We start from the raw sequence: 25,777 nt of genomic DNA, 5'->3' as shown, positions 1-25,777 counted from the left end.
TATCCAAAACAGGGAAACTAGCAACAAGTGAACAATATAAAAAGGTATGGATAAAAAGGGAAATGAATAAAGAGGAAAGAGAGGAGGAAATAAGGAAAAGACATGAAGCTAAGAAAAAAAAAAAAAAAAAAAAGTCCAGAACGGAGACAGAAAAACAAGAATTCTACTGGAGAAAAGTGAATATGAAATTGAAGAAATGGAAAATAACAGAGAGAAATACAAAAGAAACAGAGAATACAATGGAAATAACAGAAAGTTAAGAGTATATAGATGGATTAATAACAGGACTGAATGAACTGAACAAATATCTGAAAGAAAAAGATCCGGACATAATGGGAATTGTTGAGACAAAATTAAAAGGTCCACTACCACCCAACAGCATAGGACACAATGCATATAATTATTGGATTAGAAACAGAGAGATAAAACAAGGGGGTGGAGTTATGTTCCTGACTAAGAAGGATATAAGCGTGAGGTGTGTCACATATGGGAAGAATACAGTAGAGATGATTGTGATAGAAGTAGAAGATAGAGATAAGAAGAGCAGAAAGTTTGTAATAAACTACGTGCCCCCAAAAACAGCCTCGTGGGAAGAGAATGAACACAAAAGCATGTTAGAAGACACATGAATAATACTAAACGAGATAATGGAAGATGGAGGAAGAATAGTTATGATAGGGGACAATAATTGCAAAGAAATATGCTGGGAAGAGATGACCGTAAAGGGTGGAGAAGACTCATGGGGAAGTGTTCTACTTGAGATGATTATTGACCACACAATGACACAATGGATCCAAGAGAACACTAGGTATAGAAATGAAGAAGAACCATCGAGACTAGACCTAATAATCACATCAGAACCTAAAATAGTGGAAAAGATAGAATACCAGGCAACAATAAGCAAAAGTGACCACATATTGATAGAACTAGAACTCAATGAGAAAAAATACATGAAAAGAAATGAACAATATAAAAAAGGAAGATTGATGTACGAAAAAACAAAATTTGATAGAATAAGAGAATTCTTCCAAAATGAAAACTGGGAAATACACAAAGAAGATACAACAGTAGAAGAGAAATGGAATATTTTGACAAAAATATATAAAAAAAGGAGTAGAAAAGTATGTCCCAAGACAAAAACAAGAAAAAGAATATGTAAAGTGCTGGTACAATAAAAGTTGTAGGGAGATAAAAGACAAAAGAGACAAAGCTTGGACCAAATGGAAGAAAAACAAAAGACCAGAAAAATGAAAAAGATATACTTGTCATAGAGATGAATATGTACAAGTGTGCAGAGAGGAAAAAAGAATATATGAAAAAGATGTCATAGAAAAATGTAAAGATCAACCTAAACTATTCTACAGATTTGTAAACTGAAAAACAAACAAGATTTGGAGAAATTAAGACAAGGAGGAGTTGAATACACAGAGGAAATTGAAATGGCGGAAATTATGAACAAACATTTTAAATCAGTGTTTACAAGGGAGAACATACAACCTGAAGAGATCGAATGGAAAGAGAAAGTCCCCCTATGAAAGAAATAGAAGTAACAAAAAATGAAATATTGAAACACTTGAGTAATCTTGATGTCAGAAAATCGCATGGACCAGATGAAATAGCAAACTGGATTTTGAAAGAATGCAGGAATGAACTGGCAGACATAATACATAGCATAATAAACAGTTCCTTGAAAGAAGGTAAAGTTCCAGAAGATTGGAAAAAAGCAAATATAGTATCTATATATAAAGGGGGAAATAAAGAAGACCCTACCAACTATAGGCCAGTCTCTCTAACAAGTACAATAGCAAAAATTTGTGAAAGAATTGTCAAAAATAGATGGGTAAAATATTTAGAAAAAAAAAAAACGTGCTAGATCCAAGGCAATTTGGATTCAGACAAGGACGATCATGCGTCACCAATTTGATATGTTTCTATTCAAGGCTAATAGATATAATACAAGAAAGAGATGAATCGGCTGATTCGATCCCACCCGCCAGGGTCCCTCAGCTAATTTCCCTGTCTCTGTCTCCTCCTAACTTGTAATTCTTCTGGCCCCTCCCTCCCTCCCTAGCTGGGTCTCCCTCCCTCACTTGCGCTCACATTCATTCACACCTCCACACACGCGCGGTCCTTCCCTGGCACTGTCGAGTGTCGACCCACGCATTGCGCGGCCCCCCCCCCCCCACTTGGGGGTACCAACGCTCGCGCCCTTTGCCCCACCCCCCCCATCGGAGTTGCCAACCGCCCGTCCACGTCCGCGCCACGTACACTCACTGTTTTAACGGGTTCTCCACTGACGAGATAAAGGTGAGGTGTCTCAGGTGGATGTATAGTTTGAACAAATATTTCTGTTTTCAAGGTATTGACTCTGAGACCCATGGCAGTAAAAGTGGAGGAAAAGACACCAAGGATATTCTGCAGATCTTCGGCGTCATGCGCAACAATGGCACAGTCATCAGCATACTGCAGTTCTATTACCTGCGTGGAAGAGACTTTAGTTCTGGCGTGCAGGCGTCGGATGTTAAACAGGCTGCCATCTAGCCGGTGTTGAATACTTATGCCAGCATCTCTTCCTAGGGCTGCATGAGTGAGCTTTATTAGGGCAAGTAAAAGGATGTTAAAAAGAGTGGGTGCAAGGACACAGCCCTGCTTAACTCCAACCTTTACTTCAAACGGTTCTGAGAGTGTGCCGTGCTTGCATCCCTTCCTGCAGGCCTTTGAGCACACAGAGAAAATAAATTGGGAGGGACTCCCATCTTTTCGAGAATTAACCATAAAAGGAGGCGGTTTACTGTGTTGAAAGCCTTCGCATTCACACCACAATAACAAAACAGATATAAAATAAATGACAGTCATTACAGCATCTTGCTTAGGTATTTATCTAAATGATTCTTCAAGCTTCGAACTGAACTACATTGCACTGCCATTCAGTGTAAAATTATTTGTCACTTTTGATATCAATTCCCTTTAGAATCTTTAAGACCTGTACCAAGTCACCTCCGAGTCTATGGTTTTTTTTCGGGGGGGGGGGGCATTCATAATGTTTTCGTCGATTTTCTTATTTTATTTTTTTTTATATTTGGAATCAGCTTTGTGGCTCGCCATTGTACTTTTTCCAATCTGTCAATGTCATTAGTGAGATTTGGTGACCATACGGAAACAGCATATTCCAAATGTGGACGAACTAATGATTTATATAGTTTCTTAATGAGAGATGGACTTTTGAAAAAAAAAAAAAAAAATCGTGCAATCAGTCCTAGAATATTATTTGCTTTCTCAGAGGCTGAAATACACTGCTTAGATGATTTGAGATCGTTACTGAATATTACGCCGAGATCCTCTTTTCTTTACACTTTTGTTAACGAACTTCCAAATAACATGTAATCGTACTTACTGTTATTTTTACCTATGTGCATTACCTTGCATTTGCTTGTGTTAAATTTCATTAACCATTTTTCAGACCATTGCTGTAGTTCATCTAAATCTTCTTGAATTGGTTTAAGTGATCATTTGCCATTCCGCACATTTTTGTATCATCAGCAAATTTGGAGACAATAGGTTTTAGTCCGTGGTCTATATAATTCATATATACTATGAATAGAAGTAGCCCATGAACGGAACCCTGAGGAATTCCACTCGTAACATTTTTCCATCTAGAAGTTTTGTTATTTAGAACAACTCTGTTTTTGACCATTCAATCAATCACTAGTCCAACTTAATAGGCTACCACTTATTCCCTGTGAAGCTAATTTAGTAAGTACTCGTTCGTGAGGGACAGTATCAAAAGCTTTTGCAAAGTCTAGATATATTAAATCTATATTGTTTCTTTTGTCATAATTCGAGAGGAGTGTATTGTAGTATTTGAGTAAGTTAGTCACGCAAGAATGTTTCTATCTGAATCCATGCTGGCTATCATTTATCAAACAGTTACTTTCTAAATGATGTTCGATAGCATCTCTGATGATAGTTTCCATCGTTTTCCTACAATTGAAGTCAAACTTATAAGCATATAGTTATTTGGTTTCTTTTTGTCACTTTTTTTATATGGGTATAATGTTAGCTAGTTTCCATTCTCTCGGGACATCTCTGGATATTACGGATTTCTTGAAAATAATTTCTAATGGAACAACAATCTCATTTTTCATTTCCTTTAAGATTCTTGGATGCCAACCGTCAGGCTCTGATGTTTTATTAACTTTCAGCTTCTCGATACACCTTTCAATATTTTCTTTTGTTATATTTATCATTGTAAGTTCACCCTAGACTTTTCACAGGTTTCAGTTTGGAGTTCACTTTAAGTTGTTTCATTTACAAATACTGGGCAAAATAGTTGTTTAAAATATCACACATTCCTTCATTTGAATATTCAAGTTGACCGTCAGCAGATAATAGTGGGCCAATAGGATTCCTAATAACTTTTTTTTTTTATCTCTAATGTAACTATAGAATTCTTTGGGGTTCTCTTTCGCTTTATCAGCGGTATTCATTTCGAATTGTTTTTTCGTTTTATTTTTATCTTTTATTTTTTTTTTACCTCTCTGTATTATTACATAACTTTGGTAGTCATTAGGTGCACCCGAGCACTTGTATTTCTTATAAGCCTGTTTCTTGCTAGCAATACTTTTTTCAGTTTCTTTGTCAAGCCATTTTCGGCGAGCCTGATTTGGGGGGCCTTAAACGGGAATTAGGTATGAATGATCTTAGTAAGCGTATTTTGAAACATTGTCCACATCTGATCTACAGTTCCTTCGCTTAATTTTTCCTCCCAATCTGTAAACTGAAGCTCCTCACGTAGTCCTATGAACTGAGCTTTACTGAAATCGGGTATTTTAAAAACACAAGTATCTATTCTAAATTTTTTCAGCATTTTGAATCCAAGTCGTGATTGCTACTTGCAATAGTTTCACCAACTTCTGTATCAGTTATCATGATTTCATGGCTAGTGATGAAAAGATTGAGTAAATTTCCATGTAATATTTTTATTGTGAATTAGAAATACCTCCTAAATTTGGCCTTTCATAAACAAGATAAATGATTAGGGATATATATATATATATTTGCACTGATTTTCTATTTCATGAGTCCTTTGTGTGACAATGACAGAGCTGATAGAAATATTCAATATGTATTTTATATTCATGAGATTAATAACATGAATATATATATATATATGTATATAAAACACTATATATATATATATGTATATATATATATATATCACAAAGGTACAGTTACATTTAACCATTCTAACTTTAAAAATAACTCCAAGTATATATAAAAATAAGTCCAGTACTAATTCTCAATTTTGATTCTACCTTCTTATTGCTCCTCTCTTTTGTTTTTGGCATTCACCCACTCTTTATACACATCTAAATCAATTTAATTTCCATATAATTTTTAGCTTATATGAACTTATCCAAATGACATTCTCCTAAACAGGTTCTAAGTTTGTTTTTTATTCAATTCATTGGACTAAATCCTCATTCACAGTCTGCACTAGAGACAAGGCTCCTCCAATATCCATCAACTTTTCCAAGTCTCAGAACTTCATTCTGAGCTGCAACTAATACCATTTGTGTTACACTTTATATAATATTGTATCTAATTTTTCTTGCAACATCAAACTAAATATTTCTGTAGCATCAGCAAGAAAATCATGATAGTTAAGACAAAAGGCGGTAACATGTCCGCTACCAGATGAAAAATCACATTGACCATTCCTGTACCTCATCCTACGGGATACTGTCCTGTAAATGGGCGCAACATTTTTCAATATTTCATCCAGCCATTCACTAGCAGTTCTTTTTCACTTCACACCCTTTGCTTCATTTGAATCTGACAAGAGGATCCACCAGTTCTATGCAATTCAGTTATTTGTATATATTTTATTTACATTTGTAAATTTAAAAATAGCTACAGATTGCAACCATATCTGTGCACTATTTACCGAACATAGTTGTTGCCTTGTTTTGTTTCCTGTTGCTTACTTTTCAATTGAAGTACAAAGTTGGGATGGATCTTGCCAACAGCTCCCTTTTATCTTAATTATTATGATTTTTGCTTTGGCATTTTTTCAATGTTCCTCTACTATTCCAATGACTTGTAGTAGCCATTTTTTTCATCAGCATATTCTTTGCTCCTTTTGTTATTCTTGAAATGTAGGGTTCTCCAGGAAATAACAGTGATTTTCTTTTTCAAATGGAATTTGAAAAGTAAAAAAAAAAAAAAAAAATTGAGATTGTATCAAGTATTCAGACTATTTAATTTGAGGGTACAAAACTAATAACATCGTTCTAGATTTATTTCATTGGATTGAACTAGTACTGGTCATGTATAACTACTGAACATACAAAAGATCCCAAACTATGTGTAAAATTATGAAATTGTACACTTATATTTCAAAAGTCATTGACACATTTTAAAAATCACATTCCTTTTATTTTGAATTAATTGTTATGAAATTAAAGGATTAGTATCTTTAATTACAATATTTTAATTTAATTTTCAAAACCTTATGCACACACTTTTTTCCTTTGTATGCTAGTTGTGAAATGTGTGCACAAACACATGCACAATTCTTACAGGGAATATTTTTCATCACACAGGTCACACTGGAATGGATTCTCTCCAGCACAAGATGATTGAGACCTCATTTGTGAGAAAGCACAATCACACAGGTCACGGTGGAAAGGCTACTGTCCTGTATTTACATAGTTGTTTTTATGGGAAGAGAGCTGTGCTTATAGTGACCCGCTTTTGTATCTTTCAGCATCCAGTTTGATCATAAATTCTTGTATAGTTTTTGCACTGTTTCTTTCATTGGGGGAACATGTCTCTCTGTCCTTGTTCCCAATTTTGTGAGTTTTCAATTGTGGGGGGATCACATGATATTTGAGATGATTCTTTTGTGATAAAGTTGCAGTGCACAGGAATGGCTTCTCTCCATTGTGGGTCCACATATGCATTGTGAGAGAACCCTTTTGTGAGAAAGTTGCACCACACACGTTGCACATGAGAGGCTTCTTTCCTGTATGGGTCCTCATATGTTTTGTGAGAAATCTCTTCTGAAAGCTATATCATACAAGAAAGGCTCTTCTCCATTGTGGGTCATTATGTACTGTCATAGTCACACTGGATAGGCTTCTCTCCTGTGTGAGTCATCATATACTTTCTGAGATAACCCTTTTGTGTGAAAGCAGAATTGCACATGTCACATTGGAAAAGCTTCTCTCCTGTGTGCAAGATTCCCCTTACATGAGAAAGCAGAATCATACATGTCGCATTGGAAAGACTTGCCTCTTGTGTGGGTCCTCATATGCCGTGTAAGAGAACCCTTTTCTGAAAAAGTAGACTCACAGACCTCTTTTTTGGGAAAGTAGAATTGCACAGGTCACAGTGGAAAGACTTCTCTCCTGTGCGGGTCCTCATATGCTGTATGAGGGAACCCTTTACTGAGAAAACATAATAGCACAGCTCACACTGGAAAGGCCGCCCATCTACATGGGGCTTCAAATATTGTGTGAGAAACCTTTAATAAGAAACAAGGATTCACAAAGGTCATACTGGAAAGGCTTTTCACCTGTGTGGATCATATGTTTTTTGAAGTGATTCTTTTGTGAGAAAGCTGCATCGCACAGGTAGTATCACAATGGCTTCTCTCCAGTGTGGGTCCTCATGTGCTTTCTAGAACAATTTTGTGAGAAACCAGAACCACACAGATCACATTGGAAAGTCTTCTCTCACGCGTGGGCCTCATAGGTTTTGTGAGATAATCCTTTCATGAGAAAGCAGAATCACACATCATAAAGGAATTGTTTCATTCCTATGGATCATCACGTGATATTTGAGGTAATTCTTTTATGAGAAAGCTTCATCACAAAGGTCACACTAGAAAGGCTTCTCTAGTGTGGGTCCTCATGCTTTGTGAGATTAATCTTTAGTGAGAAAGCAGAATTGCACAGGTCACACTGGAGAGGCTTCTCTCCTATGTGGGCCCTCACACTCTGCACTGTTTTGTGAGATGACCCTTATGTGAGAAAGGAGAATCACAAGAGGTCACACTGAATAGGCTTCTCTCCTGTGTGGGTTTGAGATTACCCTCGTGTAAGAAATCAAATCCACAAAGGTCACACTGGAAAGGCTTCTTTTCTGTGTGGATCATCATATACTAGATTACCATTTTGTGAGAAAACAGAATCACAGAGGTCACACTAGAAAGGCTTCTATTCTGTGTGGTTCTTCATATGCTGTATGAGATTATTCTTATATGAGAAAACAGAAACACAAAGGTCACACTGGAAAGGCTTCTCTCCTGTGTGGGTCCTCATATGCCGTGTGAGATTACTCTTCTCTGAGAAAGCGGATTCACACAGGCCACACTGGAAAGGCCTCTCTCCTGTGTGGGTCCTCATATGCTGTGTGAGATGACCCTTTTGTGAGAAAGTAGAATCACACAGGTCACACTGGAAAGGCTTCACTCCTGTGTGGGTCATTATATGCTTAGTGAGAGAACCCTTTTCTGAGAAAGCAGAATCACACAGGTCACACTGGAAAGGCTTCTCTCCTGTGTGGGTCTTCATATGCTGTGTGAGATGACCCTTTTGTGAGAAAGCAGAATCACACAGGCCACACTGGAAAGGCTTCTCTCCTGTGTGGGTCCTCATATGCTCTGTGAGATTACCCTTTTCTGAGAAAGCAGAATCACACAAGTTACACTGGAAAGGCTTCTCTCCTGTGTGGGTCTTCATATGCCGTGTGAGATGACCCTTTTCTGAGAAAGCAGAATCACACAGGCTACACTGGAAAGGCTTTTCTCCTGTGTGGGTCCTCATGTGACGAACAAGAGAACCCTTTTCTGAGAAAGCATGATCACACAGGCCACACTGGAAAGGCTTCTCTCCTGTGTGGGTTCTCATATGGTTCGTGAGACCACCCTTTTTTGAGAAAGCAGAATCACACAGGCCACACTGGAAAGGCTTCTCTCCTGTGTGGGTCCTCATATGCTGTGTGAGAGAACCCTTTTCCGAGAAAGCAGAATCACACAGGCCACACTGGAAAGGCTTCTCTCCTGTGTGGGTCCTCATATGCTCTGTGAGATGACCCTTTTGTGAGAAAGTAGAATCACACAGGTCACACTGGAAAGGCTTCTCTCCTGTGTGGGTCTTCATATGCCGTGTGAGATGACCCTTTTCTGAGAAAGCAGAATCACACAGGCCACACTGGAAAGGCTTCTCTCCTGTGTGGGTCCTCATGTGACGTGCAAGAGAACCCTTTTGTGAGAAAGCAGAATCACACAGGTTACACTGGAAAGGCTTTTCTCCTGTGTGGATCCTCATATGCTCTGCGAGATATTTCTTTCGTGAGAAAAAAGAATCACACAGATCACAATGGAAAGGCTTCTCTCCTGTGTGGGTCTTCATATGCTGTGTGAGATGACCCTTTTGTGAGAAAGCAGAATCACACAGGTCACACTGGAAAGGCTTCTCTCCTGTGTGGGTCTTCATATGCTGTGTGAGATGACCCTTTTCTGAGAAAGCAGAATCACACAGGTCACACTGGAAAGGCTTCTCTCCTGTGTGGGTTCTCATATGCTGTGTGAGGTGACTCTTTTTTGAGAAAGCAGAATCACACAGGCCACACTGGAAAGGCTTCTCTCCTGTGTGGGTCCTCATATGCTGTGTGAGAGAACCCTTTTCCGAGAAAGCAGAAACACACAGGTCACACACAAAAGGCTTCTCTCTTGTGTGCCTCCTTGCATGCTTTATGAGAGCATCCTTTTTTGAGAAAGCTGAATCACACAAGTCATACTGGAAAGACTTCTCTTCTGTGTGGGCCATCAAGTGATTTTTAAGGTGACAGTTTTGTGTGAAAGCTTTATCTCACAGGTCACACTGGAATGGCTTTTCTCCAATGTGGGTTATCATATGAAATTTGAAGCGATTCTTTTGTCAGAAAGCTACATTACACAGATCATATTGGAGAGGCTTCACTCCTGTGTGGCTCATCGTATGCTTTGTAAGAGAACCCTTTTGTGAAAAGGCATAACTTTACAGGTCACAATGGAAAGGCTTCCCTCCAGTGTGGGTCAACATGTGATATCTAAAATGACTAGTGATATAATTGTGCCACAGATGTCACACTGGGTCCTTTTCATAGTATGACAAGTATGGAATCTGTAGATAGCTCTTCCAAAGAAGTGGTGATATTTGCCCTCATCCTGAAAAAATGTAATTATATTATTGACATCTATCTCTGAAAGTGTGCAACATATTCTAATATGATAGTGGAAGTTTTGCGCACAAACTATTTCATACTCAAATTTGTACCTAAACCAACCATTCATACATGCCATGACCTATCATAAAATAGGGTGAAACACTAATAGATATGGAGCTATCATATATTTCATTCTACTTTTGCATTACATATGAGGTGAAAATCATCCTATAGCTACATGCATACTCATTCCCCAACAACCACAATGACTCAAAGTTTGCTATAGGCTTTTCATCATGTCATGAGATTTGTAAGTGGGCAATGGCCCAGCTGGCCACAACAGTTGTATTCTAATATAACTTCATAGCATACCATGTTTGGGCTCACAAGACCTGAATCTAAACCAACTCAAGGAGGGTTTATTCAGTTCATCTGACTCAAATAAGTGATGCAAGGCACATCGTTTAAGACATACAAACCACAGTTTAGAATGGACGTCTAGAACGAGCTCTGGAGTGCAGTGCTTTTTCGATAAGCTGGAGGAAACAATTAGGTGGTGTCATTTATACTGGGACAGGGGAGCTTTGTCTATCAAGTTACCGTAATGATATGTTAGAGTAAGTTCACTTAGTGGTTGAAATATAAAATGGAGGATGATAAAGGTAGACAAAAATATAGTGAACCAACAAAGAAAAGACTAGAAGTAAGCAGGGTTGAATCACCATCAGGTGTCATACCAAAAAAGAGTTGCAACATGGTAACATCCAAGAGCAGTCAAAGGTATGAAAATATAACATTTTCAGGGTTTCCAAATGTGGAATACTACCAGTAGGTAGAGGTATAGATTTGGAAAGGAAAACAAGGTATAAAAATATTCTAAATCAGGCCATTACAGAACTAATAAATGAAATTATAGATCTGAAAGCTGAATACAGGACAATGTATGAGTGAATGAGTTGAAAAAACAAAATGCTGAAACTAACAGCGAGCTTAATGATCTAAAAGAGGAATTAAACACAGTCAAAAGTGAGAATGAAAGAATAAATAATGAAGATACTAACAAAAATGAGGCTTTGAAAAAAAAAGATTAAAAGCATAAATACAAGCGGTGACTAAGAAAATTGGAGAAACCATAAAAGAGATAGTCATTAATGTAATAAAAGAGAAAGAAAATTAGGCTAGACACAGTTGATAAAAAATAGTGTATAGTAGTTTATAGTATTGAAGAAAACCACATTGTAGCTAGATACTTATGAGAAAAAAGAGAAAGAAATAGCAAAAGAAATTCTGAGAGAGACACAAAAGGAGGGGCAAGAAATGGAAAAGGAAATGGAGGAAGTGCATAGAATAGGACTTTACCCTAAAGACAAAAATAGACCACTATACAGTAGATTAGAATAAGGTCTCAAATAATAGCAGAAGTTAAATTACAAGATTATATGGATATAAAAAAGAAATGAGCAATGAGGAAAGAGAGGGAAAAGACACTAAGAAGTGAAGCTAATGGAAAAAAAGAGAGAATAACAAGAGACCAAAATGATTTTTTTTTTCTTTTTTTTTAAATAGTACTGGACCTGAGGCTGAGAAAATGGTATATCAAAAAAGGTCAAACAAAGGAAACAAAAAGGAGGAATAAGGAAAAAATTAGAAATAATGTATACTAACATAGATGGCATGATTTCAGGACTAAATGAATTAAATGACTATCTGGCAGAAGAAAAACTGTATATAATGGTAATTGTGGAGATGGCATTACAAGGTCCACTACCACCAATTATTGTGGGACAAAGTTTATATAATCATTGGATAGAAAATAGAGATATGAAACAGGGTGGAGGAGTCATGTTTTTGACTAAGAAAGGCTCACATGTGATAAAGATAACAGAAGGCAACAATAATGTGGAATTGAATGATAAAAATTGAAAACAGTGACATAACAAGTAGAAAATTTGTAGTGATATATGTGCCCCTGAAAAGATATTCCTGGACAGAGAGTGACCATTCCAAAATTTTGACACAAAGAATGTATTAAATGAAATATTGAAAGGTGGAGGAAACTTGATAATTATGGGTGACTAACTCTAGAGAAATATGTTAGAAGATGACAGTGATAGGTGGAGAGGACCTTTGGGGGAAAATACTACTGATAATTCAATGGGTAAAAGAAAACACCAGAGATAGAGATAATGAAGAACCATCAGGACTAGACTTAATATTTACAACAGAGCCTGAAATTGTGGATAAAATGGAATACAAGACACCGATTGGGAAGTGACCACATACTTATCAAGTTCAAACTAAAAGAGGAAATTTGGGAAAAAATGGGAAACACTGAAAAGGAAGACTAATGTACAACAAAACAGATTTTGAGAAACTCAGAAAATTCTTTCAAAAAGTGAAGTGGGAAAACTTCTTTAATGAAGTAGATAAATATGTACCAAAACAAACACAGGAAAAGGTGTACATTAAATGCTGGTACAACAGAAAATGTAATGAGGCAAAAGATAGAAGAGACAATGCTTGGAAAAGATGGAAAAAAAAATGGATGTGACAAGTACATATCAAACTAAGAAATGAATATGTAAAAATATGCAGTGAAGAAAAAATAAACTATGTAAGAACCAACCTAAATTATTCTACAGATATGTATATGGTAACTAAAAAAATAGAAAAGGAAATAGTGAAACTGCATCAAGGGAATGTGGAACGTATAGATGTAGAAATGGCTGAAATTATGAACAAACATTTTAAATCTGTATTCACAAAAGAAAATACACACAATTGTGATGAAGGAACGGGAGAAAGATCCCTCCCAATGAAAGAAATAATCGTGACACAGAAAGGAATAAGGGACCAAATAATAAACCTTGATGTTGGAAAATCACACGGTCTGGACAGAATTGCAAATTGGATACTAAAAGAATGTATAGATGAACTAACAGACAAAATATACAAAATAATAGATTGCTCACTCAAAGAAGGAAAGGTACCATAAGATTGGAAAAATGTCAATCAATATTGTGCCAATATATAAAGGAGACAAGGAAGACCCAACAAACTGTAAATCGGTCTCCCTTACAAGCACTATAGCTAAAATACATGAAAAAGTTATCAAAAGTAGATGGACTAAACATTTGGAAGAAAACAATATTCTGAATACAAAATAATTTGGCTTTAGACAAGGAAGATCATATGCCACAAACTTGATTTGTTTTCATTCAAGGTTAATATAATGCAAGAAAGGGATGGGTGGGCAGATTGTGCTTTCCTGGGTTTACAAAAGGCATTTGATAAAGTACCACACAAAAAGCTATTGAGAAAACTTGAAATAACAGGTGTACAAGGAAAGTTATCAAAATGGACGGAAGATTTCTTGCATGGGAGAAAAATGAGGGTGGCACTTATATATAAAAACCGATATGGGAAGAAATGATAAGTGGATTCCCACAAGGCTCAGTATTAGCTCTAATAATGTTTGCTATATATAAATGACATGGATGAAGGTGTAGAATGTTATATGAACTCCTTTTCAGATGATGCAAAACTACTAAAGAAAGTATGTACAGAAAAAGACTGTGAATCACTACAGAGAGACCTGAACAGTCTGGAAATGGAACCAAAAGTGTGAAGTGAACTTCAACATCAAAAAATGTAGTATAATAGAGATTGGAAAATAAAAAAAGAATATCAGGACAATACAAAATTGGTACAAAGGAAGTAAAAAAAGTTAGCTCAGAAAAGGACCTAGAAGTAGTTATTAACAAAGACATGTCCCCAGACAAGTATATAAACAAAACAGTTGGAGACACCTACAACTTACTAAGATCAATAAAAGTGGTTTTTAATTACTTGGATGAAGTAATAGTTAAAAAAAATATTAGTCACACTGATAAGACCAAGATCAGAGTACACTGCTACACTATGGACATCCAGCACAAAAAAGAATATAAGGAAATTAGAAAGAACACAAAGAGCAAGACAGAGATGGCACCAACACTTTCAAAAAATGACATACGAACAAAGATTGTCTAAACCAACCCTGGAACAAATAAGGGAAAGACATGTATTGGCCCTTTAATGAATTGTGGAAGGCATGGAAGTCCTTGTCAGAGAAGACTTATTAAAGTGGGATAAAAGAAAAACAAAAGGACATGAAAAGAAACTCGAAAAGGATAGTTACAAAAGAAATCTGGGGAAAAAAAATAGTTTTCCGCACAGAGTGGTTGATGTCTGGAACAAATTGGATGAAAAAATAGTGTGTACAAAAACCATACAAGAATTTAGGAACAAACTAAATGCTGTGAGATACAAAGACAGGTCACTACAAGCATAGCTCCCCTTCCCGTATAATACAACTAGGTAAATAGGTGAGAGTGGGGGGAATATCAGATAATTTTTTGGTGGAAGGTAAATTGAGAGTGGAGAATAGGTGGAGAAAGAGGAAAATGGCAGAAGGTAGGGAGGTACTTAGAGTGAATTGCTTAAATGAGAGAAAAAAAAGGAGAACGAGTATAAGAAGCTGAGAGAGGAGTGGGAGGGAATAAAGGATAGAGTAGAACTAAGAGTGGAGGAGGAATGGGGATGGTTTGAGGGAGTCACAAGGTGTGCAAAGATGGTGTGTGACACAAGGAGGGCAGGAGGAAATAGAAGGAAAGGTAGTGAGTGGTGGGATGAGGAAGCAATGAAGGGTGTAGAAGAGAAGCAGACATTCATTGATTGGCTAGAAATTACGACGAGGGAATCGTATAAGAGGTACAAAGTAAAGAGAAGGGAAGTTAAGCATAAGATAAAAGGAAGAAAAGAGGAGAGCAGATGTGAAATGGAGTAAGAGTATGACAGAAATTTTTGAAAGCAATAACAAGATGTTTTGGAAAGTTTAAAAGAGGAAGAGGAGGCAAATCAAGTAGAGAAGAAAAGGTTAAAAGGTGCAGATGGAGAGATGATAATGGAAGAAAAGGCAGTGAGAGGAAGATGGTCAGAGTATTTCATCAGGGATGTGATATGTTGCCCTGGCTGATCAATCTTTGCATGAATGGGATGGTGCAAGAGGTGAATGCAAGGGTAGTGGGTCAGGGGTTGGAGATGATTAAAGAAAATGGAGAAAAGTGGGAGGTGAGCCAGTTGTTGTTTGCAGACGACACTGCATTTGTAGCAGGATCAGAGGAGGTATTGAGGAAGTTAGTGACAGAGTTTTAGAAGGTGTGTTAAAGAAGGAAGCTCAAGATAAATATGGGCAAAAGTAAGGTGATGAGATGTACAAGGGGAGAGAGTGATAGCAGTCTGGAAGTGAGCATCAAGGGTGAAAGACTGGAGGAAGTGGATAGTTTTAGATACTTGGGTGCGAATGTGACAGGAGAGGGAGGAGTGGGGTTGGAAGTAGAATGTAGATTGAGAGAAGCGAGTAAATGCCTTGGTGGATTGAAAAGTGTAATGAGAAATAGACATTTGGGAATGGATGCTAAGAGGAGCTTATATGAAGGAGTGATTATGCCAACAGCATTGTACAGGGCAGAAACATGGAACATGAGAGAGGAAGAGAGGAGTTTGAATGTGTTTGAGATGAAATGTCTGAGTAGTATGATAGGGGTTACTAGGCTAGAGCGACAAATGAGAAGGCGAGGAGGAGAACAGGGATGGAAAAGGAACTGGGAGATAGGGTTGATGAAAGAGTATTGGGATGGTTTGGACACATGGAAATAATGAGTGAAGAAAGATTAGTAAAAGAAGTGTGGAAGGCAGAGGTGGAAGAAGTACATATGAGGGGGCGTCCTAGGATGAGCTGGATGGATGGGGTCAAAGGGGCATTACATAAGAGAGGAATGTCTGTGGAAGAAGGACGGGAGAGGACAGAAGATAGGGGTGAATGGAAAGGGGTTGTGTATAGATGATGCTGTGATGCGAAGAAATTCCTAGATGTGGTGCAGGATAATTTCCTAAAACAAGTGATTACAGATCCTAAGAGGGGACAAAATACCCTGGACTTCATTTTTACAAATAATGAACACCAAATTAGCAGCATAATATTGGGAGAGTCTAGGCTCTAGCGATCAAGAAATAAGATTTAATTTTATTTGAGAAAAATTCAAAAGTATGAATAACGTTCAAGTACCAGACTTCAGGAAAGCAAACTTTGACGATATAAAAACCTATTTGAAATTTAATACGAAATGTCATGCGAACGTTTTGAACATTGTCGGGTCTCAGTGTGGGGCTGGGGGTCAGGTCAGGACTAAGAGTTGGGTCACGGAGGGTAATATGCATACCTTGGGTCAGGTCATTTGGGGGTGAGGGACCAACAGTCAGGTCAGCGATTTGGAAGAAATGTATAGCAATCTAACTGATCTAATTATTAATGCACAAAACACATTTATCCCCCTAAAGTTAATACGGAAAAATAGTAATACTGTGCTCCCAAATGGATGTCAGACAGATTGAAACATGAGATTGGAATGAAAAGAAGAATATACGTCAAAATAAAAAATGGGGAATTACACCTTAGATCAGGATATAATGAAATGGCAAAGCTGGTTAAAAGAAATACAAGTACAGCGAAACATAATTATGAAATCAAGGTTGCCAGTCGAGCAAAATCCAACCCAAAGGGTTTCTTTCAACTCTATAGAACAAAAAATAAAGAAAGAATAGGACCAATTAAAAATTATGAAAATGTCATGATAGAATCAGAGGAAAAAATGAGTGAAGAGTTTAACAATTATTTAGTATTTGTATTTACTAATAGAAGGTTAAAGTACCTGATTGCCATCCAATTTACAGAGGGGATGAAGAAAGTAGTCTATCTAATATCAGCATTAGTAAAGAAGTAGTCAAGCAGATTGAAAGACTTAAAGCTACAAAATCTCTGGGTCCAAACAAAAATTTTCCAAGAATGCTTAAGGAGTGTAATTTTGAAATCTATGACCAGTTAACTGAAATATTCAATAAATTGGTAGACACTAGTTTTGTGCCAACTGCTTGGAGGCAGGCAAACGTTGTTCCTGTTTTTAAGAAGGGAGATAGATTGTCTATATGCAACTACAGGCCAATCAGTTTGACATCAGTTATAGGAAAAATGCTTGAATCAATAATAGCAAATAGACTCGGAGAACACATCGAGTGGCATAATTTAATTCGTGATTCACAGCATGATTTCTCCAAGGGTAAGTCATGTGTGACTAATCTTCTATCCTTTTACACTAAAGTATATAAGGCATAAGATAACAATGAAAATCACGATCTTATTTACCTTGACTTTAGCAAAGCGTTCGACAAGGTGCCACACCAGAGACTACTAAATAAATCAAAGCCCATGGCATAGAAGGAAAAGTGTTAGAATGGATTAGAGGTTGGATTAGTAACATAAAACAGCGGGTCACCATAAATGGAATAAAATCTAGGTGGGGTAATGTTACTAGCAGGGTCCCCCAGGGTTCAGTTTTGGGTCCCTTGTTGTTCATTATGTACATAAACGACTTAGACGATGGGATAAATAGGGATATTAGTAAGTTTGTGGACGACACTAAAATAGGACACCTAATTAGGTCAGGAGATGATGCATAGATTCTGCAGGATGATCTTAATAAATTGTTAACATGGTCAGTGAAATGGCAAATGAACTTCAATATCTCTAAGTGTAGCGTGTTAAACATAGGGCTACACAACCCCGAAAATAGATACAGCTTAGATAACACGTTTTTAGAAAAATCTGAGTGCATGAGGGACTGGAGTTCTGGTGAGTCCAGACCTTAAAACCAGGAAGCAGTGCATTAGTGCCAGAAATAAAGCTAACAGAGCATTAGGTTTTATTGCTAGGACGGTAACGTATAGAAGTGCAAAGGTAGGTAATCATTAAACTCTATCTAGCGATAGTTAGACCCATCCTTCACTATGCGGTACAGTTTTGGTCTCCGTCCTACAGAGTGGACATCAATTCACTAGAATCAGTACTGAGAAGAATGACCAAAATGATACATGGACTCGGAAATTTGCCTTACGAAGAGAGGCTTAGGCACCAAAACTTACACTCTCTGGAAAGACGTAGAGTGCGGGGTGATCTAACAGAAGTGTTCAAGTGAATCAAAGGCTATAACAAGAGTGATGCAAGCAAGGTCATCATAATAAAACAACAGGGCAGGACTCACAGTAATGGGTATAAACTGGACAAATTTAGATTTAAGAAGGAAATAGGCAAGAATTGGTTTACTTATAAGGTGGTCAATGAATGGAATAAACTTAGTAACCATGTAGTAAGCGCTGAAACTATTAGTTGTTTTAAAAAACGATTAGACAATTTTATGGATGGGGATGAAGAGGTGGTGATGGATATGGAGCTGCCTAGTGTAGGCCTTATGGTCTCTTGCAGTCTCCTTTATTCATTTGTTCTTATGTTCTTATGAGGGGGAGTGGGGGAGGAAGTATATATGAGAAAAAATTTGGCGCAGCCCAAAGGGATTTCTCCCCGTCTTCTTTTCTGCATGGGGAGACAGAGAGGGGGGGTCGCCGAATTTATGAAGCGGCCTTGCTGTGCAAGTGCTGTGTCTTGTGACACTGCTTCTGCCCCAGGGCAGTAGACAGGATGTAGGGATGACCCGTCATCCAGGAGGTGCCAAGATAAGAGGGAGGGAGGAGGGTGGAGGGGAGTGAAATATATAGGAAATGGAATGGGTGGGAGTGGTTTCTCAGCCTTTTTCTATTTGGCTACGCCCCCGTGTAGGGGGAAAAATCTTTTGGTCTATGTATGTACTACCAATGTTGATTTTTATTTGAGGTACACATACATACATACATACATATACCAAGGCTCTTTCCCCCTTCCAAGGGAGGTAGCCAAAAAGGGAAAGGCACAAAAACACTCCCACCCATTTCATCCCTAAATACACTCCACACCCCTCCCACCCTTCCTCCCATCTGAGCACCTCCTGGATGACGGGTCATCCCTGCACCCTGCCTACCGCCCTGGGTCAGAAGCAGTGTCGCAAGACACAGTACATCCACAGCAAGGCCGCTTCATTTAATCGGCGACCCCCCCTCTCCGTCCCCCTTTGCATATAAGGCGAGGACGGGGAGAAATCCCTTCGGGCTGCGTCAAAATTTACTCACACATACTACCCCACTCCTCATGCAGTCACAACATCATCCATATACAACCATTCTCCACTCACCTCTGTCTTCTGTCCTCTCCCTTCCTTCCTCAACAGACATTCCCCTCTTCCCCAAAGCCCCCTTCACCCCATCCATCCACCTCATCCTAGGACATCCCCTCATGTTCACTCCCTCCACATCTGCCTTCCATACCTCTTTTACTAGTCTTTCTTCACTCATTCTTTCCATGTGTCCAAACCATCCTAATATTCTTTCATCAACCCTATCTCCCAAATCCTTTTTCACCCCTGTTCTCCTCCTCACCTCCTCATTTCTCACTCTATCCAGCCTAGTAACCCCCACCATACTTCTCAGACACCTCATCTCAAACACATTCAAACTCCTTCTCTCTTCTTCTCTTATGTTCCACGTTTCTGCCCCATACAGTGCTGTTGGCACAATCACTCCTTCATACAGTCTCCTCTTTGCATCCATTCCCAAATGTCTATTCCTCATTACACTCTTTAAACCACCAAGGCATTTACTCGCTTCTCTCAATCTACATTCTACCTCCACCTTCACTCCACCTTTTCCTGCTACACTTGCACCCAAGTATCTAAAACTATCCACTTCCTCCAGTCGCTCTCCCTTAATGTTCACTTCCAGTCTACTGCCACTTTCACCCATTGTACATCTCATCACCTTACTTTTACCCACATTTATCTTTAGCTTTCTTCTATCACATACTCTCCCAAACTCTGCCACCAGCTTCCTCAATCCCTCCTCTGACCCTGCCACAAGTGCAGTGTCGTCCGCAAACAACAGCTGGCTCACCTCCCACTTTTCTCCATTTTCTTTAACCATCTCCAATCCCTGACTCACTACCCTAGCATTCACCTCTCGCACCACCCCATCCATGTATAAGTTGAACAGCCAGGGCGACATAACGCATCCTTGACGAAGTCCCACCTTTACTTCAAACCACTCACTCTCTCCATTTCTAATCCTAACACATGCTCTACTACTCTCATAAAAACTCTTGACAGCTCCCAAAAGCTTTCCTCCTATCCCATAAATCTGCAGTACCTCCCACAGTGCCTTCCTGTCTACCCTGTTGTAAGCCTTTTCCAGATCCATAAAAGCCCAAAAAACATCCTTCCCCTTTCCTATAGCTTTCTCACTTATCTGTCTTACCACAAAGATCTGATCTACACAACCTCTACCCATCCTAAATCCACACTGTTCCTCACCAATTACTCCTTCTGTTCCTCTCCTAATCCTCTCAATTAAGATCCTCCCATAAGCCTTCCCTACTACACTCAACAGGCTAATCCCTCTGAAATTACTACATTCACACTTGTCCCCTTTTTCACACTTGTCCCCTTTTCACACTTGTCCCCTTTTTCACACTTGTCCCCACGGGGCACATAATACTCAGATAAATAGGAGCTAGCCAGTGATCACATTGGTCAAAACTGCAGCTGCTAGACCACCAAACATCTTCCTAACATATAAAAGTGTTTGCTTGTCTCAAATTTCTGAAAATCGCTGCTATATGAACTATTAATTTGCACTACTAATAAACGGGGTTCAAAATACTCAACGATAAGAGCTAGCCAATGATAGAGGTAAGAATTGCAGATGTGAGACCTGGCCTAATCTATTCTAGCCCCTTGGTAAATATAAAGATGTTCTACCATCTCTCTCTCTCTCTTTTTTTTTTCTAACAGCTACTGCCATTATTATCAGTTTGCAGTACTTATATCTGTGGTTCAGAATACATCAGAATGATATGAGCTAGCCAATAGTATGGGTAATTGATGCTGTCAGACTGGCAAACATTTTCATAAACATCCACACTACCCTTGGTAGGTATGTGTGAACCATTGTGAATGTTATGTTCACACCGCCATCTTTTGCAGCCCGTTCGAATGGGTATGCATCAGTTTGACTGCTTGTAGCATTCAGCACATGCACAGAATGATCAAATTGTCTTCTTGTTCTGCAAGTGTATGCCCAGTAAGTAAAATCGAAATGAAAATTTGGCTATTAGCCATTGCAAATTAGTTTTCTGAGTAAAAATCTATATATAAAGCACCTAGGTATTAAAATTTCAATGTGATATTCCTATTTTTCAGCCAGTTTTCTCCCGGAAATGAGCAACTGTAAGATTGTTGGTCATGCGACAGCTGTGCCTTAATGCATAACATGTAGGCATGTTCTCCGATACTTAGTCATGTTTGTTGAAACATGATATGTTGGAGATACTTCACACAGTAGTCATAGAGGGTGTTGTTCACAAATAATACTTACATTTTTATGGTATGAATTTCAAGATGTTGCACAGGCTATGCTATGCCTATTATATAGCCAGTTATGGCTATGATAGCAAGTGTATGAAATAACTATTAATAATATGGTCAGTATTCCATGTCATGGACCATCTCCATGACCATGAGAAGTCTCAAGACTAGTAGAGGTCTAGACACACGACTTAAATTTTCTTCTGGGTTTCATGATGATGATAGACATGAGCTGTTGAAATAAGGCTGTTTATTCAGATTATCATGATTATAGATAACATAACTAAACAAAATAACTCATTTAAAAGTAAAAAGACTTTATTCATTTTTCTATTTCAGTAATTAGTGTAAAAAGAATTCACCAATTTCAACGTATATCTAAGTTAGGTCTTAGGATAGTTGCAGTACTGACTGGTTAGTGTACTGAGAGGCAATCTAAGGGTAAGGGCTAAGGCACCTATATATGCACTTTTAAATGTGATAGTACAGTTCTTTTAGCTGCATATACATTACACTGCACATACATTACATTGATGGAACATGTTACAAGATAGGTGTTAGTAAGAATTGTATAAAAGGAAGGTCCTACATTGTTTTTGACATGCTCAGGTGATTTGTTGACCCATAAAACCTTCATATGTCAAGTTGCACGCCAATTGGGCCAGGGGTTTGGATTTTACAGACAATTATTTCTAAACTGACAATAGCTGCCATGACAACATGGAAGGTATTACTAAGCACAGTATAAAAGGAAGGTCCTACATTATTTTTGATGTGCTCAGATGATTTGTTGACCCATAAAACCTTCACATGCCAAGTTGTATGTCAATTGGGCCTGGGGTTTGGATCTTATGGATGATTATCTCTAAATTGACAAAAGTTGCCACGAAAACATGATAGGTATTAGTCAGAACAATATAAAATAAAGGTCCTGTATTGTTTTGACATGTTCAGATGATTTGTTAACCCATAAAACCTTCACATGCCAAGTTGCATATCAATTGGGCTAGGGGTTTGGATTGTGCTGATGATCATCTCTGAATTGACAACTTAATAGTTGCAATGAAAAGGCAAATTTGGTATGATGGAGATGTTCCACATTGTTTTTGACATACTCTGGTGATTTGTTGACTCATAAAATCCAAGTATGCCAAAGTTCAATAAAATTGGACCAGTGGTTTAGAGTTTATGTGAACTTATTTACCAAAAAATTTACAAATTACCACCATTAATTCTAACCTTTAGTTATAGTATAGTATAGTCTAGCCCAGGGGTTCCCAAAGTGGTCGACATCGACCTGCAGGGTTGATGAGACCATCCAAGGGGTTGAAAGGGGGTCAGTAGATTGCTAGGGGGTCAAAAGGGGTCAGTAAATTACTATGAGGTCGCAAGGCAGTCTTTAAGATTAAATGGTTGGCATGAAATGATCCTGCTCTCTTCCCGTACTGAAAGAGTGAGAATAATCAACCAACCAATATCTAAACTTAATGAAAAACCATGCCAGTTCACTCGGAGTCGAAAATCCTTCCCATTATTAGCATGTAGGAAGAATCTCACATACACACAACCACATCGTGAATGAACATCAAGATGACAAGCTTGTGTAATATTATTGGCTTAAATATCACTTATAGTAATATAATAAAGAATATATATCGCTCTTAAAGCTATTGGTAAATTATAAATATCTATTTCAAAACACTTATGTATTTATGTATATGTGAAAGTATCTGTATTATCATTGGATCACCATTGCCTTGATGAATGGTGCCATTTGGCCCTTTTGTAATGGATCAAAATAGAAAATGAATAAATAAATAAATAGAAAATAAACAAATAGAATAAGTAAAATCCACAAACACAAAAACTGTGACTATGGTACTTTACAATTACCATAAGTGATTTATGAGACCAAACAAGAACTACAGTAAAGAATTAAAACAATATACATACATACATATACCAAGGCCTCTTCCCCCTTACTAGGGAGGTAGCCAAAAAGGAAAAGGCATAAAATCATTCCCACCCATTTCATCCTAAAAAACACTCCACACCCCTCCACCCTCCCTCCCATCTTAGCACCTCACTAGAAGACGGGTCATCCCTGCACCTTGTCCACTGCCCTGGGTCAGAAGCAATGTCGCAAGACAATATATCAACAACAAAAATGATAATCATAATGATGATAATAACACTATTGACAACTAAAACAATAACAATAATAATGACAATAACTATGATAATAATAATAATATTAATAACAATAACACCAATAATAATAATAAACTGATATAAATCGTGAATTAATAACTTAGGGGTCTATAGAAAAATTTAAACTTTACCAGGGGGTCTATGAGCTGAAAAGTCTGGGAACCCCTGATCTAGCCAAAAATTGGGGATAAAGAAATAATTTTAAAAATCGTATCTCCCTTATTTTTCAAGTTACTTCACAAATTAAAAAAAATATTTTGTTTCTAATGAAATGGTCTTTCACATTCAACGAGAACTTAAGAGTTAAAAACAAATTGTCACAATTTGTACGGGCACAATTATTGTACCCTTACTCAGGTTGCCAAATGAGAATTGAAGAGTGGCAAATGCGAACATACTACGCATGAACTAAGCTATCTTACCCCCATATCGCTGCACTTACGAATTCAAGAAGACACACTTATTTCACCTGTACAAATCACAGCCACACCTTAAATAGCTGAAGGTGTGCAACTCAAGTTTAACTGGCTATGACGTCATATGTAAACAAACAAGGTGGAGGTGTAAGTTTTTTAAATATATCTTATCTAATTATATTTTCTGTTCTGTTTTATATTTTATATCTATTATTTTTATATATCATATTTTGTATTTCCTAAGGTGGACAGGAGTGAAGTGTGATAGAGTTGATTTTTTTTTCTTTTTCTTTTCTTTTTTTTGGCTGCCTCCCTTATAAGGGGGAAAAAGCTTTTCGTATATACTCGTATATGTATGTATGTTTTTATGTTACCATTTTATTATTATTATTTCTATTGTCTGATTTCAAGTCTCTTTTGTGGATGTACGGCCGGACAAGCCAGGGAAATCAAACCAAGGCCCACAAGATGTAACAGTAATGTATACATGAATTAAATATATACTACAGCGCTAGAAGGTCCGGCCGGGTGAGAGCCTACGAGTGTCGTCGTGGGCTGGAAGTGAAGGGAGGGCCACTTGAAGCCTGGAGATGTCGTGCCCGAGCCGACTTGCTGGAGAACTGGAATTCTGGAATTCAAGAAAAGACCACCTCGCTTGCGCGGGATCGGGTTTAGTGGGAGGGGAAGAATGTCTGTTAGAAAATGAAAAGATAGTAGTAGCTGGAGAACTGACTGTCTCGGCAAGGCGCCGTCCTTTCAAAGGAGGAGGCTGACGGGTCAGATGGGTCCCTGGAGAGCTTTTACGAGTTTCTGATTGGCTGCTGACTGGGGATAGTTGAGACGTCCTGCTAACTTCGGCCAATATACAGGCCTAACTCGGTTGTGTGACGGCCAGTCTGGTTTTGACCAGCGCCACGTCACCACACTATATGTTTTATTTTTATCTTCTATTTCTACTTTTATTTTCAATATAAATTTTCTATTTCTACATATATTTTTCTGTCTATTTTTACTTTTATGGTGCAGTTGTGATTGCTGACCCGATAGAGCAACTGCAGGTGGAGAGACGGAAGACAGTAGAAAGAAATGTTCTAAAACGAAAAAAAAAAAAACTAAAGTGATGTATGTAGGGCGCATAAAAGGAGGATATAGATATCACAGCTGGGATACTTCAGTGAAGGGTGACATGTGACTTGAAGAATAATGTCAAATTATAATTCCCAACTTCAAGCTTTATTCAACATTTTCCAACTTTAATGGGAGTGCTGCACTACTTGTAACTCACCTGATTTCTGTGGTTTCCCGTTTCTTTGGTTATTTCTGCTTCACTTTTCCATCTCCCGACGCACTTCTCACTCTACAATCTACCTTACCTAAACCCACTAGCTCTGCTAATCCTAATCGTGTTAGAGTTCCACTTGCATCTTCTCGTTCCACACACACACACACACTGATGCGCACACCGTCGTGCGCCCTCCTTCCTACACCGGCCGTGACCTTTTGACCCCGTGTTAGGGGTGCCAACTGTGCACACATATCTGCACCACATTTCAC

The 25,777-nt window shown here is 38.0% G+C and overlaps 1 protein-coding gene across 2 annotated transcripts in view; it reads right to left on the bottom strand.

Annotated features, from left to right (window-relative positions):
• The window catches only part of LOC143031929 (uncharacterized), a 53,667-nt gene extending 29,331 nt beyond the window's left edge, over positions 1-24,336 (bottom strand). The window contains exons 1-3 of one of the 2 annotated variants that reach the window (XR_012967048.1): positions 24,250-24,336; positions 22,836-22,944; positions 6,830-10,216 (exon numbers count right to left, since the gene is read on the bottom strand). Coding sequence is in view for 1 of the 2 variants with exons in the window: in XM_076196304.1 (XP_076052419.1) it covers positions 8,223-9,836 (1,614 nt within the window). In the remaining variant the exon portion in view is untranslated. Of the gene's footprint in view, positions 1-5,226; positions 10,217-22,835; positions 22,945-24,249 lie in introns of those variants that run through there. The other variant, XM_076196304.1, reaches the window with a different exon arrangement.
• Between the last annotated feature and the right edge of the window lie 1,441 nt (positions 24,337-25,777).

The sequence above is a fragment of the Oratosquilla oratoria genome, chromosome 12, assembly GCF_046742065.1.
Source record: "Oratosquilla oratoria isolate Oo_2021 chromosome 12, ASM4674206v1, whole genome shotgun sequence".
NCBI lineage: Eukaryota > Metazoa > Arthropoda > Malacostraca > Stomatopoda > Squillidae > Oratosquilla > Oratosquilla oratoria.
The sequence above is the reverse complement of the archived record's forward strand: the minus strand, read 5'-3'. Positions and strand labels throughout refer to the sequence as shown.